General features: G+C 46.5%; 1 protein-coding gene across 1 annotated transcript in view; it reads right to left on the reverse strand.

Moving 5' to 3' along the window:
- Positions 1 to 1,155: 1,155 nt before the first annotated feature.
- The window catches only part of GADL1 (glutamate decarboxylase like 1), a 564,135-nt gene continuing 547,595 nt past the window's right edge, over positions 1,156 to 17,695 (reverse strand). Inside the window, exon 15 of the mRNA XM_073678031.1 lies at positions 1,156 to 3,893. Within this exon, the coding sequence (XP_073534132.1) occupies positions 3,720 to 3,893 (174 nt within the window). The 3' untranslated portion in view covers positions 1,156 to 3,719. The remainder of the gene's footprint in view (positions 3,894 to 17,695) is intronic.

Genomic DNA, 17,695 nt, shown 5'->3' on the forward strand with positions numbered 1-17,695 from the left:
CTCATCGTCCTCCCTTGTTTAAATTTATCCAGAGTTGCTATAACTATATGGGCCTTATACTAATTATAAAATGTCATTTTGGATCTTCTCTCAGATATATGCATAAAATATTTAGCACTCCAGCAACTTTTTTAACGCCTTCCCATGACCTCCTAAGGATCAATGAAAAACACTAGTAAAAATTATTAAACTCATAGTACCTACAATCACTGGTAGGAAAATACAGAAAAGGACCCCTTTGTAAGAATAATATATGGGCCCTTTGCAGTAAAATCGCTGATCGTAATGCAAAATTCCACCTGCTTTAGAGGTGGAAATGGACCCCTTACCTCTTGAGCCGCTATGCGACTAGACAGGTTGAACCAATACTGTAATATGTCCACCCCTGCCTACACTTCTTTTGCAGTAGCGGCTCCTTCTCAATGTGTTCATTATCTTATATGCTTCTCCTGTATCGGTGGACAGTGTTGACAGCACATGTCAATGCAAGCACTTGTAGTTTGTCGTCAACTACATATCTTACGATGACTGTCATTATTGCAGGAAGACTGGGTTGTTGAGTCTACACAGGGATGCCACACACTACCAGGCTTGGTCTTTTTTTATGCAACTGTGGAGATGGAGTGCAGATACATCATGGTAGAGGTCTCTTTCTTTGGAATGGTTGTGTGATGTCTGCTGAAGCTTGTTGTCAAATGGAAGTAGGTCGCATTTGAGATAGTGACTTTTTCTAGAATAGCGACGTCAGTAAGGCACAAATGGTCACAGTGGTTTCACATGACCCAATAGAAGGCATAGGATGAGACAATTTAATACAGAAAGTAATAAGGAATTAGGTTGGCTATCAGTACACATATTGGCAAGCATTCAACTCAGTGTTTTTTTCTTTTTCTTTTAATTTCAAGTGTTGCAAATGTATGCAGCCATTGTACAATGTCTCATGTGCCCCATGTCCTGGAAATATAATCAGAAAGTTTTATGCAGAAGTCCAATGGCTCAGACAGACTTGTGTCTTATTCCTTTAAGAAAAAGATGCCCAGAAAACAGTTTTAATCGTGATCTCAAAGATGGGTAATATTTCTGCACATTACAGCTGGTTCCACATCAATTCATCATCAGAAGCAAGTTGTCGTTGATACATTGTCAGCCACATATTAAACCTTCTATGATATATTAAACCTATTGAGTACATTAACAGAAAAATACAAATACTATTAAATCTTGTTGACTTTCTATTCTTGATACGTTAAGCTCATTTAAAGTTTAATCTATTGCAACTAAAGGAAAAAAGTATATTGTAATCATTTATAAGGGAATCCTTAAAGGGGTTGTCCACTACTTCGATAACCCCTTTTGAAATGCAGTAGTTCACTGAGTAAAAAAAAAAAACAACCAACTTATACTCCTCTTCCAAATTGGAGCCTTTCCAGTAATATCAGCGCCTTTTCTCCAGGAGCTCCCGTGACATTATATCACATGTGTGCTTCAGACAATAAGCAGCTGTTAATGGGCTACCTCACTCACACTTTATTTGGACAAAACTTAGATGTCTGGGGGAGTTGAGAGTGCTGAAGTCAATTAGCAGCCGCTAGAATGGTGCTGGTACACAAGGTGAATATAATTTTACTTTAATGATATGCGGAAATTGCTGCAGTTAAGAAGAGTTGGCCAATGTGTAGGCAACTCTTTTAAGGATCCATAATTAAACTTGCCGAGGCCAGAATACAGACGTAGCATTTCTCATCTTAACACACAGGATGGCCATTATACCAAGAGGAAGATAGATCTCACAAGCAGAAAGTTGTATCTTGATGCTGTGGACATGAGTAACATGATTTCCAAGTAAGCCGGGTATATGTACCCGCCTTCATTTGCACCCGGTGCATGCCCAGTGATGCAGCGATAATGCAGGACTGAATCAGTAATTACCGCCGTACTCTATAAATTTAGCGGCTGGTTGAGTTGTCCCTGGGCATGCGCAGTGCTTTGCTGAAGCCGGGATGTCAGGGAAGCAGAAATTTGCATAGAGCCGCCCTTTAAAATCATGATGACATGATTAGTGGGATGATCAGTCTGGGGAAACCAGCGAGGCCACAACTAGTCACACAATAGTTAGCATATTGCCACCGAAGTTATACATTTTCTTGACATATGCAGTAATCATTAACACAATAAATGGGCTAGTTAGGAAGGGTATAAAGATTGCAATTAATACATATTGACAGGTTGGGATGCCTGGGGAGCTATCAGGTACCCTTCAACATAGCAATGGCTTTGAATAAGCCAAGTTACGTAGGTATTGAGGAATAGGTTTCTGCATTTCGATATCTTGCTGCATCCTCGTATTATGTCCATCATTGTGTTATGTACATCACATGTGAATTGAGTCTGCTACTTGGCAATACCAGCCCTCCCTCTTATGTTATATCTCTCAAATGTCCTATCGGAGATATTCATATATCATTCACTTTGAATTTTTTTTATACACACTTCAACCAGTGAAGGTCCTTGAGCACTGGCGTCTGCTCAAGTTTGCCTGGTATGCTAACCTAGGCTATAAATGATAACTGTCGCTGAATGCACAAATAAAAACGTGTAAGAAAACGCTGTGTGAAAGGGCCCTTACACTTTGCAATGCAGTAGGATGAAAAAAAACCACAACCAACTTCATGACAAAATCTTCATGTAACACAAGCAGATTTTTGTCAAAGATTTCTCATGGATTTAGCACAAATTCACGGTAAAATATCTACCGATTCTGAACCTACCCTAATAAGTATGAGGACCATATGCAGGGAAAGCATAGGATTGGGAGCCACATTTTTTTACATGGAGCTCAAATTGTCTTATATACGATTAGGAAATTAATTATCTTGTTAAAAGGAATACATCTATGAATTATAGCCATATTTTCATTTTTTCCTAGCATTGCATCATGTTCATTATAATTAACTATTTACTGTTCATAAAGAGAAATCATTATTTTTCCTAAGCTTTATCATTTTTCATTTGTAAAGAGAAGCAAACTCATGCTTCCCAATAGCAGCAATAGAAACAGTGCCATATCTCCCTTATTTGAGGAGAGAATATATGAAAGAGGTTGTCCACTACTTTATCACTGATGACCTATCCTTAGAAAGTCTGATCGGTCAGGGTCCGACAACCGGCAACCCTGCTGATCAGCTGTTCTTGGTGTCGGCGGCCGCTGAAATCAATCAATATTCAAATCAATAGGAGGTGGATGTGCAGTGCACTGCTGTGGCCACTATTAGAAGATGGAGCAGCTCCGCAATTGAGCAGTACTGGCAGGCGGCGGCCGCCGACACCAAGAACAGCTGATCAGCAGGGTTGCCGGTTGTTGGACCCTGACCGATCAGCTATTGATGACCTATTTTAAGGATAGGTCATCAGTGATAAAGTAGTGGACAACCTCTTTAATATCCCATGCATGTTACACATATACAGACTGTGAGCCCTCTAAAATGACAGAACTTGTTCACAAGCATGGTGTAAGTATAGCATGTTTTTCTAGCGGTGGTTACCCCTCATTGCATTATCTATAGTATTTTCACAGTGTTGATTGTTTGTTGCTTTAACAATTATACCTGATTAACATGAAAAGTAATGACAAAATTCACTGATATACAGGAGGTTCAAATGCTGCAGTCTCTGACTTCAGAACCCAAGCAAGAGCAGCACAATGTGCTGCTGGGCCACAGCTACAAGTCTTTGCCAAGTAGTTCCATTTCATCCAATACAAAGTCCATATCTTCGCGGCTGACCTGGGGACTGATTATAATGTGACGGAAAAAATTGACTTTATCACGGTGAGGCTGGTATCCTATCATCATGCTTCCTTTTTTCATCATTCTCTCTTTAATTGTGGGAGCTACCTAAAAATTACAAAAAGAAAATCCAGTTATAATAGTTGTTTAAAGAAAAATTACACTTTTTAGGAGCATTTATAATATCTCACTTCTTAAAGGGAATCTGTCGGTAGGATCAACCCTCCTGTGATCTGATGTCTTATTACAGTGAATTCCAGGGGTCTTTGACTGAAAGCGTCATTAACTCACAGTTTGCTCTGCTGATGTCACTGCAGAGCTGTTTGTGATTATAGCTAACACAGTACAGCAGAGCTCAAGTTTAACTCATTACAAACACATCCAAATTTGTAGCTCTCCTCTCACAGTGCTGTCAGCTCTGCCATACTCCCCTCATCCCATACTGGCTGCCTATGAGATGGCAGCTGAAGAAGTGTTAGTTGTAATCAGGCACTACTGAGTTTACAGCACTATGAGAGGAGAGTTGTAGCTGCAGATGTGCTTGTAATCAGACAAACTTCAGCTCTGCTGAACTGTTTTAGTTCTGCAGTGAATTCAGAAAGGCAGACTGACAGTTATTACATTTCTCAGACTGGTAACAGCCGCCCCTTTTAATTTAAAATAACCCATGGAGGCAGATTCTGAGGACGACTGGTGTCCAGCCCATAGATCCTAACAGCTCATTTACATATTAAGAGAAATGTATATATCTCTGGTATAAGAGATTGGACCACAGATATCAAGATATCATTTTATTCAACTTTCTATGACCTGGATGCCCATATAGACGGCTTAGGAGGGTTGATCCTACTGAGCGATTCCCTTTAAAGAGTACACTCTAAGTTACCTTTTTGTTTGGATAAATTGCAATAGTAATCTAGTATTCTAAGCAGCAAATAGCAAACTTTTGAAAGCAATTTGAGATGTATACATGGAGAAAAAGCTGTGATGTTTTATAGCATAAAATCAATACAAGTAACTCAAAATAAAGTTTTCTGATGGAACAGAGGCTATTTGTGCTCAGAACATTGATTCTGCTAAGGTTGTTAACAAACAGAAAATACAACATAACAGAAAACTATAGAGAAAATGCATTAACGTGAACAGAGACTAAGTCGCTGTAGAGAAGTTTGAAATCTGATGATCACATGCAGAATGTTTTAGGGAATTCATGAGAAAATTGATATGAAATTGGAGACCCACAGCTTTCAATGGATGCTATAATACGAATGCATACAACCCAGATTTTGTACAAAGACGTTACATGACCACGTTCATGAGGCTGCAGGGAACAGAATAGCTTTAAAATTATATCCATACATTCAATGTCAGAACATTGTGGAGGTTTCCTTTAACCCCTTCATGACCGGAGCATTTTCTTGTTTTTGCATTTCCGTTTTTTGCTTCCCTTGTTCCCAGAGCCATAACTTTTTTTATTTTTTGGTCAATATGGCCGTGTGAGGGACAAGTTGTACTTTTGAACGACATCACTGGTTTTAACATATCATGTTCTGGAAAACGGGAAAAAAAGTCCAAGTGCGGTGAAATTGCAAAAAAACCCGAAATTCCGCAGTTTTTTTTATTTTTTACCACGCTCACTGCATGCTAAAACTGACATTATTATTCTCCAGGTCATTACAAGTTCGTAGACATGAAACATGTATAGGTTATTTTTTTTATTTAAGTAGTGAATAAAAAATCCAAAGTTTGCTAAAAAAAAAAAAAGTTCAATTTTTAAGACCCGTAGCGTCTCCACTTTTCATGATCTGGGGCCGGATGAGGGCTTATTTTTTGCGCGCCGAGCTGGTGTTTTTATTGATATAATTTTGGGGTAGATACGATGTTTTTATCGCCCGTTATTGCATTTTTTTGCAATATTGCGGTGACCAAAAAAATGTAATTCTGGCATTTAGATTTTTTTTCTCGTTACGCCGTTTACCGATCGGATTAATTCTTTTCTTTATGTTGATAGATCGGGCGATTATGAACGCAGTGATACCAAATATGTGTATGTGTTTTTTTTTTAATTGTTTTATTTTGAATGGGGCAAAAGGAGGGTGATTTAAACTTTATTTTTTTATATTTTTAAAAACATTTTTTTTTACTTTTTGCATGCTTCTATAGTCTCCATGGGAGACTAGAAGCAGCACTTGTCTGATCGGCTCTGCTGCATACAGGCGATGAGCAGATCGCCTGTATGCAGCAGATGTGCTCACTTGCTGAGCGCCGGCAACAGGGCTGCGCTCATAGCAATCTGGACATGACAACCACAGGGGTGGGTTGCAGACCCTGGGCTGTCATGCCAATCCATTGGTGACCCGCGATCGTGTGACGGGGTCACTTATGGGCGGGGCCAATGACGAGCTTCCGGCTCGGCGATGTTAAACGCCGCTGTCAGGGATTGACAGCGGCATTTTACTGGTTAACAGTATTGCAGTGGATTGCGATTCCACTCACGGCTGTTGCGGGCATAAATCATCTGACATGTGCCCGGTTTAGTGTGGGCTCAGCGCCGGAGCCTGCGCTAAACAGGGGGTGATGACGTGGGGTGTACTAATACGCCCCACGTTATAAAGAGGTTAAATGGAATGTATCCCCCATATTTATTTACTACTAATTTAAATACAACATTTGTAACTATTATATTACAAGGCTCAGTGGCCAGAATAGAAACTGCAAGATTTCATGATTTGTTAAATATATGACGCGCCCCTGGGCCTGCTGCATCGCGCGCACGGGGAAGCTTACCCGGATCCGGATCAGATGGGGGTAGTAGTCTCGTGGCGGTGACCCGGTCCGTGCCCAGGGAGTCAAACTGAGCGGCAGTCTTCAGCAGTAGATGTTAGAATGTTCGACTACGCCACCCGTTGAATGCGGCTATGAAGCCGCCGCTGCAGGGCAGACCGCTGAGGCCGGTGGTAAGGTTGTGCAGCGTAGCTGGTAGAACCCCCAACGGGAGGGGTATGGCCTCAGGGCAGCAGATGTGAATGATGGTGGTAGTGATGGTGCGGCAAGGAAGCTCAGAGACGTGTGATGCAGTTTCAGGGTTTTTACTCACAGGTGTTGCTCCGGTCACTTCGGCCAAGGGTGACCACCCGGGCCGTGCTGCGTCCACCAGGTGCGGGTCTCGGTCAACTCCCGGGCAGTTCCAGAGCGTGGTCCTGAGCTCCCCTCTCTCTTTCTTCCTACTGGCCGTCCCCACCAGGGATCCACCTTTGTCCCGCTCCCTCGGGCCTCTTGGTGGCAAAACCTTTCCTGGCTTTCCTGACCCTATTCGTGGTATGCCTTCCTGGTGGATGTGGTGAGGGTCGTGCCCAAAACTTGACCACGACCTCCGGTTCCTGGCTAAGGATATTTTGCCTCTGCCAGTTTGGGATCCGGTACCCTTTTCTGCCAACCCTTCACCCTTCTGGTTTACTTCTGGGATCTCAGGGTTCCCTCTTGTCTTGTGTCTCTGGGCCTCTCTTCCTCCGTCTCTCCACTACAGGCCTGGCCCTGGAGCTGGGCCCAGCCGGAGCCACAGCTCCCTGTCAGCCCTCTCTGGCTGAGCTCCTCTCTGAACTCACTCCCTGAACTCACCCTCTTCCTAGATGGTGCCCACCTTATATACTCCCTCTATGTGTGAGCCCAGGTGTCTAGCACCCAATGGGCTCCTACCTCTATGCCCAGAGTCCCTCCCCTATCTGCCCCTACACTACTGGGATGTTCCTCCCCCCCTCCCACTCCAGCCAGGGACAGACGCTGTCGTACCTGCACATCTAACTGGTGGGAGTACCGTAGTTCTGTCCCCCGGAAATGGGATGAGTGTAGTGCATGCAGCTATCTGAGCTCAGTCCCACACTCCATCCTTACCCGGGAGTGGAATACCACACCTCTGGTTTGAGGTGCAATACCCCTGTAGCAGCCGAGTCCTCGGGGTGCTACATATACATAATGATATAGAAAATAAAAAAAAAAGCATCATCAACGATTCTTTAAAAAAATATGAAAACTTGAATTAAAGGGAATCTTTCAGCAAGATTTCACCCCCAAACTATTTATATGTGCGTGCAGCTCTCTCCAAGACAAGTCCAGTAATATCTTTATATGGCCAGTAGTGTTGAGCATTCCGATACTGAAATATCGGGTATCGGCCGATATTCGCGGTATCGGAATTCCGATACTTAATTCCGATACTTTTGCAATATCGTATACCGGAATCGGAAGTTCCCATAATGCAATGAGCCATTTTCATTTTATTCAGCCAATGAGGATCCCAAGAAGTGTGGGCACATCCTGTTAGGCATGTAGGCATCTTAACTAATGGCATGGCTGTGATTGGCTGCTGAAATGATGTCATGATGCACTATAAAAGCCGCTCACTCTGCTGTGAATTCAGTTAGGGATAGGACGCTGTTGTTCTGAGGGACAGTTTTAGCTACCTATTTGGTCTATTCTGCTTTACCCAAGCTACTTTATAAATCGCTGTGCCTTGCAGTGCTAGTGCACAGTTCTCTGAGCTGTTCACCGCTGTCTGCAAGGTCTCTGTGTGTGAGTGCAGCTCACCCTGTAGTGTGTGCTTCAACCACGTCTGGTTGTAGTGCACTCAGTGTGTGTCACTGCCTCATACATTGTCCTTTTTTGCCAATTCATAATTTTTCCTGATATCTCCTATTAGTGTGGTGGTTCCATCTTTATTCAGCTAAATTGGTTCCAAACACACTATATAGGAGTAGATAGAGAATTTTTTTTGGACTTGCAGCGCTAGTGCACAGTGCTCTGCATCTGTACTGTTCACCGCTGTCTGCAAGGTCTGTGTGTGTGAGTGCAGCTCACCCTGTAGTGTGTGCTTCAGCCACGTCTGGTTGTAGTGCACTCAGTGTGTGTCACTGCCTCATACATTGTCCTTTTTTGCCAATTCATAATTTTTCCTGATTTCTCATATTAGTGTGGTGGTTCCATCCGTATTCAGCTAAATTGGTTCCAAACACACTATGTAGGAGTAGTTAGAGGAGCCTTTCTGCAGCATTGGGCCCTGCAGCCCCAGCCAGATTAGTATTAGCCTATTTTTTGTAGCCTCATCTATTGCATTGTAGGTTACCTTCCTACATTGTAATAGCTACAAAAAGTTTGTGATACTATCGTTATTACATCTTTAGGCACATCCAGTGTCTTTTTGTGACAAAAAAAACCTAAATAAAGTTCACCAAACACTCCACTTTACAGTTGTGTATGCCACATTAGCTCATATTAAAGTCTAGTCCACACTTTATAAAATTAGTGTTTCTTATACCTGTTAGCAGCTGTTCAGGAATAAGCACACTAAGCCCTTAGTACTTTTCTGCCTATCTTTATCAGTCTACCAAGATGAAGAAGGCAGGGAGTAAGGCATGTGGTCGTGGGCGTGGGCATGGAGTTTCTGCAGGGAGAGGACGTGAGGATTCTGTGCCTGCAGGGAGAGGACGTGGGGATTCTGTGCCTGCTGCGGGCACCAGTGACTCAGCATCCCCCAGTTTTACCAGGGAACAGTCCTTTATGTGCAGCTTTGTAGGAGCTAGCTGTACCCCACTGCTGCGGGAGGACCAAATTGAAGCCGTTGTCGGATGGATGGCAGCTATCGCATCGACTTCAATTAGTTCCAGATCCTCTCAGGTCCTGAGCACTGAAGAGCACCCATCTGTCTCTTCACCACCTGCCAAATTGCCCAGGCAGTCAGAGAGCCCTGGACAGGAGCCATCTCTACTTCTGTTCTCTGAATCTCTTGGCTTAGAAAGAGGGGGCCAGCCAAGCAGAATTCGAGAATTTGAAGAAGAGGTAGTATGCAGTGATGCGCAACCATTTTGTCTCTCTGAATCTGAAGAGGCGGGTGGGCCAGTGCCTATGGTCAGCAGCACACCTCAATACGCATCTGATGATGAGACTCAGGTGCCACTTTCTGGTGCGTACTGTGCTGTCGAGACTACCCAGGAGAAGCAGTTGTTTGAAGAGGGTGGTGTAGATGATGAAGTCCTTGACCCATCATGGCGTGAGGGACAGGAAGGTGGGTGGGAGCAGCTCTGAGGAAGAGATTCCCCGAACAGCCCAAAAAGGAGGGAGAGGGAGGGGGCAGACTTGGTTGTCTGTAGCCTCCACTTCAGCACCCATTAGGAGCATGGCTCTTCCAAAATCCAAAGCAGGCACTCCCAAGACTTGCAGTGCCTGGTCCTTTTTTGACACAGTTGCAGATGACATTTGCTTTGTCAAATGCAAGCTGTGTAATCAGAAGGTGAAAAGAGGGAAAAGTGTCAGCAACCTCAATACCACAAATATGTGGAAACATGTGCGGACCAAGCACGTGGTGGAGTTACAAAAACACACTGAAGACCTAGGCCAACCTACAGCGCTACCTACCACCTCTTCAGCTCGTGTTGTAGCCTCTTCCTCCAGCTCACACACAGCTGGTTCGACTTCCTCACAGGATCACCATGGAAGAATCTCTGGCACTGTTGTACAGAGACACAGTGTAATTCCACCCACAGCACCACTTTCCCAGTCATCCTCACACTCCCAGGCCAGTCTACAGCCATCGTTAGAACAGGCATGGGAGAAAAGGCGCCCATACTCGGCAAACCACCCCCGAGCACAGGCTCTGAATGCTGGCATTGCTAAACTACTGGCCCTTGAAATGCTATCATTCAGGCTGGTGGAGACTAACACATTCCGTAACTTTATGGCATTGGCAGTCCCACAATACAACGTGCCCAGCTGCTTTTATTTCAGCAGGCAAGCTGTCCCTGCCCTGCAACATCATGTGGAGGGAAAAATTAAACATGCGCTACAAAACGCCGTCAGTAGCAAGGTCCACCTGACCACCGATGCGTGGACCAGTAAGCATGGACAGGAACGATACCTTTCCCTCACTGCCCATTGGGTAAATGTTGTGGAGCCGGGTACAGATCTTGAGAGTGGCGCTGTACGTGTTCTGCCAACTCCAAGGATTGCAGGAATCCAGTCTGTACCCATTGACTCCTCCTCATACTCCCGTTCCTCTGAAACAGCGCTGCAGGAGCCGTAACGGTCTACCTCCACATCGACCCGTGAACGGTTACCTGTTATGATGACCGATATGAGCACAGCCGTGGCCAAACGTCAATAGGCCGTATTAAAATTAATTTCTTTGGGGAATCGAAGCCACACAGCGCAGGAGCTCTGGAATGCCATCAAGCAGCAGAGCGACGTGTGGTTTGTGCCAGCGAATCTCCAGCCAGGCATGGTAGTGTGTGACAATGGCCGAAATCTGGTGGCAGCTCTGGGCCTAGGCAACCTCACTCACATCCCATGTCTGGCACATGTGCTCAACTTGGTCGTGCAGAGTTTTTTGAGGGACTATCTGGATCTTGATGCACTGCTTCACAAGGTCCGCATAGAGTGCGCTCACTTGCGGCGTTCCAGCAATGCAAGATCACGCATTGCAGCTCTGCAGCGCCGATTACGTCTTCCGGAACATCGCATCATATGTGACCTACCCACCAGGTGGAATTCAACGTTACATATGTTGGAGAGGTTGTGTGAGCAGCAGGCAGCAGTAATGGAGTACCAGCTGCAGCAGGCGCAAACAAGTCGCAGTGCGCGCCGTTCACACTTCACCACCACTGAGTGGGCCTCTATGAAGGACATTTGCCACGTTTTGCATGCCTTCGATTATTCCACGCGGATGGCGAGTGCAGATGATGCACTAGTCAGCATGACTATCCCCCTTATCTGCCTGCTTGAAAAAACACTGCAAGCACTAAGGGACGAGGTTTTGGAAGAGGTGGAGGATGAGGAGTCACAAATGCCATCTGCTTCTCTACAGTCTGCGCAACGTGGTTCCTCACAAAGGCCTAGGCAGGGGACACTTTGTGAGGAGGATGAGGAGGAGTCAATGGATGAGGAAGACATCTGTCCAGAGGAGGGAGGTACACAATGCTCTAGTAGTCAGTATCTAGAGCGAGGGTGGGGTGATGCAGAGCAGGCAGAGATCACACCTCAAGCAGGGGACAGCGTTTCTTGGCCAGTTGGCAGTCTGCAGCACATGGTTGATTTCATGCTGCAGTGCCTGAGAAACGACCACCGCATCGCCCACATTGTCAACACGGCTGATTATTGGGTGTCCACCCTCCTAGATCCTCACTACCGGGACAACTTACAAAGCCTCATAACACCGTTGAACCGGGAGCGTAAAATGCGGGAGTACCAAGACGCACTGGTGCATTCCATCATGTTCTCCATTCCAACCGAGAGCAGTGCTGCTAGTGCTTTACAAAGCAGCTCAGTGCGTCGAGGCAGTGGAGGAAGCTTTGCACAAAGAGGGAGCAGAAGCAGCGCCTCAGCACAAGGCAAGACCAGTATGGCCAAAATGTGGCAAAGTTTTGTGTCCCCGCCGCCACAAATGTCTACACCATTAGCAGGAGGCAACGTTTCCGTCAGATGGTGACAGACTACATGTCTTGCCCTCTTAGTGTACTCCCAGACGGCTCTTCTCCCTTCAAGTTTTGGGTCTGTAAGCTGGATACATGGCCAGAGCTTAGTCAGTATGCATTGGAGGTGCTAGCTTGCCCTGCTGCTAGTGTATTATCGGAACGCGTCTTTAGTGCCGCAGGTGGTGTACTAACAGACCGTCGCATGCGACTATCCTCTGATAACGTTGACCGGCTTACTTTTCTCAAAATGAACAAGGCCTGGATCTCTCATGAGTTTGCCAGTCCTCTTCCAGAATAAATAATTGGTTGGCAACAGTATCCAGGTCTCCTGTTGTGTTCATGTTTCTACCACCTGAACTGTAATCCCTGAGCTCCAACAACGCCAGTTGGCGCTCGGAAGTGCCGTCTGCACAGTCAACACTTGCTGCCGTGTTATTGCGGTTCAGTAACGTCAGCTGTTCCCCTGCTGTGCGGACGGCAATTTCTCCTGCTCTGTCCACATTCTCACTACTACAGATTTTAAAGTTGCTCCAATTACACCTCTGGCTCCTCTGTTTTCAGTATTATCCCTGAGCTCCAACACCGCCAGTTGGCGCTCGGAAGTGCCGTCTGCACAGTCAACATTGCTGCCGTGTTATTGGGGTTCAGTAACGTCAGCTGTTCCCCTGCTGTGCAGACGGCAATTTCTCCTGCTCTGTCCACATTCTCACTACTACAGATTTTAAAGTTGCTCCAATTACACCTCTGGCTCCTCTGTTTTCAGTATTATCCCTGAGCTCCAACACCGCCAGTTGGCGCTCGGAAGTGCCGTCTGCACAGTCAACACTTGCTGCCGTGATATTGGGGCTCAGTAACGTCAGCTGTTCCCCTGCTGTGCGGACGGCAATTTCTCGTGCTCTGTCCACATTCTCACTACTACAGATTTTAAAGTTGCTCCAATTACACCTCTGGCTCCTCTGTTTTCAGTATTATCCCTGAGCTCCAACACCGCCAGTTGGCGCTCGGAAGTGCCGTGTGCACAGTCAACACTTGCTTCCGTGATATTGGGGTTCAGTAACGTCAGCTGTTCCCCTGCTGTGCGGACGGCAATTTCTCCTGCTCTGTCCACATTCTCACTACTTCAGATTTTAAAGTTGCTCCAATTACACCTCTGGCTCCTCTGTTTTCAGTATTATCCCTGAGCTCCAACACCGCCAGTTGGCGCTCGGAAGTGCCGTCTGCACAGTCAACACTTGCTGCCGTGTTATTGGGGTTCAGTAACGTAAGCTGTTCCCCTGCTGTGCGGACGGCAATTTCTCCTGCTCTGTCCACATTCTCACTACTACAGATTTTAAAGTTGCTCCAATTACACCTCTGGCTCCTCTGTTTTCAGTATTATCCCTGAGCTCCAACACCGCCAGTTGGCGCTCGGAAGTGCCGTCTGCACAGTCAACACTTGCTGCCGTGTTATTGGGGTTCAGTAACGTCAGCTGTTCCCCTGCTGTGCGGACGGCAATTTCTCCTGCTCTGTCCACATTCTCACTACTACAGATTTTAAAGTTGCTCCAATTACACCTCTGGCTCCTCTGTTTTCAGTATTATCCCTGAGCTCCAACACCGCCAGTTGGCGCTCGGAAGTGCCGTCTGCACAGTCAACACTTGCTGCCGTGATATTGGGGTTCAGTAACGTCAGCTGTTCCCCTGCTGTGCGGACGGCAATTTCTCCTGCTCTGTCCACATTCTCACTACTACAGATTTTAAAGTTGCTCCAATTACACCTCTGGCTCCTCTATTTTCAGTATTATCCCTGAGCTCCAACACTGCCAGTTGGCGCTCGGAAGTGCCGTCTGTACAGTCAACACTTGTTGCCGTGTTATTGGGGTTTAGTAACGTCAGCTGTTCCCCTGCTGTGCGGACGGCAATTTCTCCTGCTCTGTCCACATTCTCACTACTACAGATTTTAAAGTTGCTCCAATTACACCTCTGGCTCCTCTGTTTTCAGTATTATCCCTGAACTCCAACACCGCCAGTTGGCGCTCGGAAGTGCCGTCTGCACAGTCAACACTTGCTGTCGTGATATTGGGGTTAAGTAACGTCAGCTGTTCCCCTGCTGTGCGGACGGCAATTTCTCCTGCTCTGTCCACATTCTCACTACTACAGATTTTAAAGTTGCTCCAATTACACCTCTGGCTCCTCTGTTTTCAGTATTATCCCTGAGCTCCAACACCGCCAGTTGGCGCTCGGAAGTTCCGTATGCACAGTCAACACTTGCTGCCGTGATATTGGGATTCAGTAACGTCAGCTGTTCCCCTGCTGTGCGGACGGCAATTTCTCCTGCTCTGTCCACATTCTCACTACTACAGATTTTAAAGTTGCTCCAATTACACCTCTGGCTCCTCTGTTTTCAGTATTATCCCTGAGCTCCAACACCGCCAGTTGGCGCTCGGAAGTGCCGTCTGCACAGTCAACACTTGCTGCCGTGTTATTGGGGTTCAGTAACGTCAGCTGTTCCCCTGCTGTGCTGACGGCAATTTCTCCTGCTCTGTCCACAGTCTCACTACTACAGATTTTAAAGTTGCTCCAATTACACCTCTGGCTCCTCTGTTTTCAATATTATCCCTGAGCTCCAACACCGCCAGTTGGCGCTCGGAAGTGCCGTCTGCACAGTCAACATTGCTGCCGTGTTATTGGGGTTCAGTAACGTCAGCTGCTCCCCTGCTGTGCGGACAGCAATTTCTCCTGCTCTGTCCACATTCTCACTACTACAGATTTTAAAGTTGCTCCAATTACACCTCTGGCTCCTCTGTTTTCATTATTATCCCTGAGCTCCAACACCGCCAGTTGGCGCTCGGAAGTGCCGTCTGCACAGTCAACACTTGCTGCCATGTTATTTGGGTTCAGTAACGTCAGCTGTTCCCCTGCTGTGCGGACGGCAATTTCTCCTGCTCTGTCCACATTCTCACTACTACAGATTTTAAAGTTGCTCCAATTACACCTCTGGCTCCTCTGTTTTCAGTATTATCCCTGAGCTCCAACACCGCCAGTTGGCGCTCGGAAGTGCCGTCTGCACAGTCAACACTTGCTGCCGTGTTATTGGGGTTCAGTAACGTCAGCTGTTCCCCTGCTGTGCGGACGGCAATTTCTCCTGCTCTGTCCACATTCTCACTACTACAGATTTTAAAGTTGCTCCAATTACACCTCTGGCTCCTCTGTTTTCAGTATTATCCCTGAACTTCAACACCGCCAGTTGGCGCTCGGAAGTGCCGTCTACACAGTCAACATTGCTGCCGTGTTATTGGGGTTCAGTAACATCAGCTGTTCCCCTGCTGTGCGGATGGCAATTTCTCCTGCTCTGTCCACATTCTCACTACTACAGATTTTAAAGTTGCTCCAATTACACCTCTGGCTCCTCTGTTTTCAGTATTATCCCTGAGCTCCAACACCGCCAGTTGGCGCTCGGAAGTGCCGTATGCACAGTCAACAATTGCTGTCGTGATATTGGGTTCAGTAACGTCAGCTGTTCCCCTGCTGTACGGACGGCAATTTCTCCTGCTCTGTCCACATTCTCACTACTACAGATTTTAAAGTTGCTCCAATTACACCTCTGGCTCCTCTGTTTTCAGTATTATCCCTGAGCTCCAACACCGCCAGTTGGCGCTCGGAAGTGCCGTCTGCACAGTCAACACTTGCTGCCGTGTTATTGGGGTTCAGTAACGTCAGCTGTTCCCCTGCTGTGTGGACGGCAATTTCTCCTGCTCTGTCCACATTCTCACTACTACAGATTTTAAAGTTGCTCCAATAACACCTCTGGCTCCTCTGTTTTCAGTATTATCCCTGAGCTCCAACACCGCCAGTTGGCGCTCGGAAGTGCCGTCTGCACAGTCAACACTTGCTGCCGTGTTATTGGGGTTCAGTAACATCAGCTGTTCCCCTGCTGTGCGGACGGCACTTTCTCCTGCTCTGTCCACATTCTCACTACTACAGATTTTAAAGTTGCTCCAACTACACCTCTGGCTCCTCTGTTTTCAGCATTATCCCTGAGCTCCAACACCGGGAGTTGGCGCTCGGAGGTGCCCTCTGCACAGTCAACACTTGCTGCCGTGTTATTGGGGTTCAGAAATGTCAGCTGTTACCCTGCTGTGTGGACGGCAATTTCTCCTGCTCTGTCCACATTCTCATTACTACAGATTTAAAACCTCCTCCAAATACACCTCTGGCTCCTCTGTTTTCAGTATTATCCCTGAGCTCCAACACCGCCAGTTGCTGCTCAGAAGTGCCGTCTGCACAGTCAACACTTGCTGCCGTGTTATTGGGGTTCAGTAACGTCAGCTGATCACCAGCTGTGTGTCTGGAAAATTCTCCTGCTTTGTCCACATCCACTGTACTACTGATTTAAAACCTCCTCCAAATACACCTCTGGCTCCTCTGTTTTCAGCATTATCTCTGAGCTCCAACACCACCAGTTGGCGCTCGGAAGTGCCGTCTGCACAGTCAACACTTGCTGCCGTGTTATTGGGGTTCAGTAACGTCAGTTGTTCCCCTGCTGTGCGGATGGCAATTTCTCCTGCTCTGTCCACATTCTAACTACTACAGGAATAAAACCTCCTCCAAATACACCTCTGGCTCCTCTGTTTTCAGTATTATCCCTGAGCTCCAACACCGCCAGTTGCTACTCAGAAGTGCCGTCTGCACAGTCAACACTTGCTGCCGTGTTATTGGGGTTCAGTAACGTCAGCTGATCCCCAGCTGTGTGTCCGGAAAATTCTCCTGCTTTGTCCACATCCACTGTACTACTGATTTTAAACCTCCTCCAAATACACCTCTGGCTCCTGTTTTTAGTATTTACCCTGGGCTCCAATACCGCCAGTTGCTGCTCAGAAGTGCCGTCTGCACAGTCAACGCTTGTTCCAGTGTTATTGGGGTTCAGTAACGTCAGCTGATCCCCAGCTGTGTGTCCGGAAATTTCTCCTGCTTTGTCCACATCCACTGTACTACTGATTTAAAACCTCCTGCAAATACACCTCTGGCTCCACTCTGTTTTTAGTATTTACCCTGTGCTCCAATACCGCCAGTTGCTGCTCAGAAGTGCCGTCTGCACAGTCAACGCTTGCTCCAGTTTTATTGGGGCTCAGTAACGTCAGCTGATCCCCAGCTGTGTGTCCGGCAAATTCTCCTGCTTTGTCCACATCCACTGTACTACTGATTTAAAACCTCCTCCAAATACACCTCTGGCTCCTCTGTTTTTAGTATTTACCCTGGGCTCCAATACCGCCAGTTGCTGCTCAGAAGTGCCGTCTGCACAGTCAACGCTTGCTCCGGTATTGTTGGGGTTCAGTAACGTCAGCTGATCCCCAGCTGTGTGTCCGGCAAATTCTCCTGCTTTTTCCACATCCACTGTACAACTGATTTAAAACCTCCTCCAAATACACCTCTGGCTCCTCTGTTTTTAGTATTTACCCTGGGCTCCAATAC

This window comes from Phyllobates terribilis, unplaced genomic scaffold (genome assembly GCF_046119375.1).
Source record: "Phyllobates terribilis strain yellow unplaced genomic scaffold, ASM4611937v1 Scaffold_4__5_contigs__length_816908805, whole genome shotgun sequence".
Taxonomy (NCBI): domain Eukaryota; kingdom Metazoa; phylum Chordata; class Amphibia; order Anura; family Dendrobatidae; genus Phyllobates; species Phyllobates terribilis.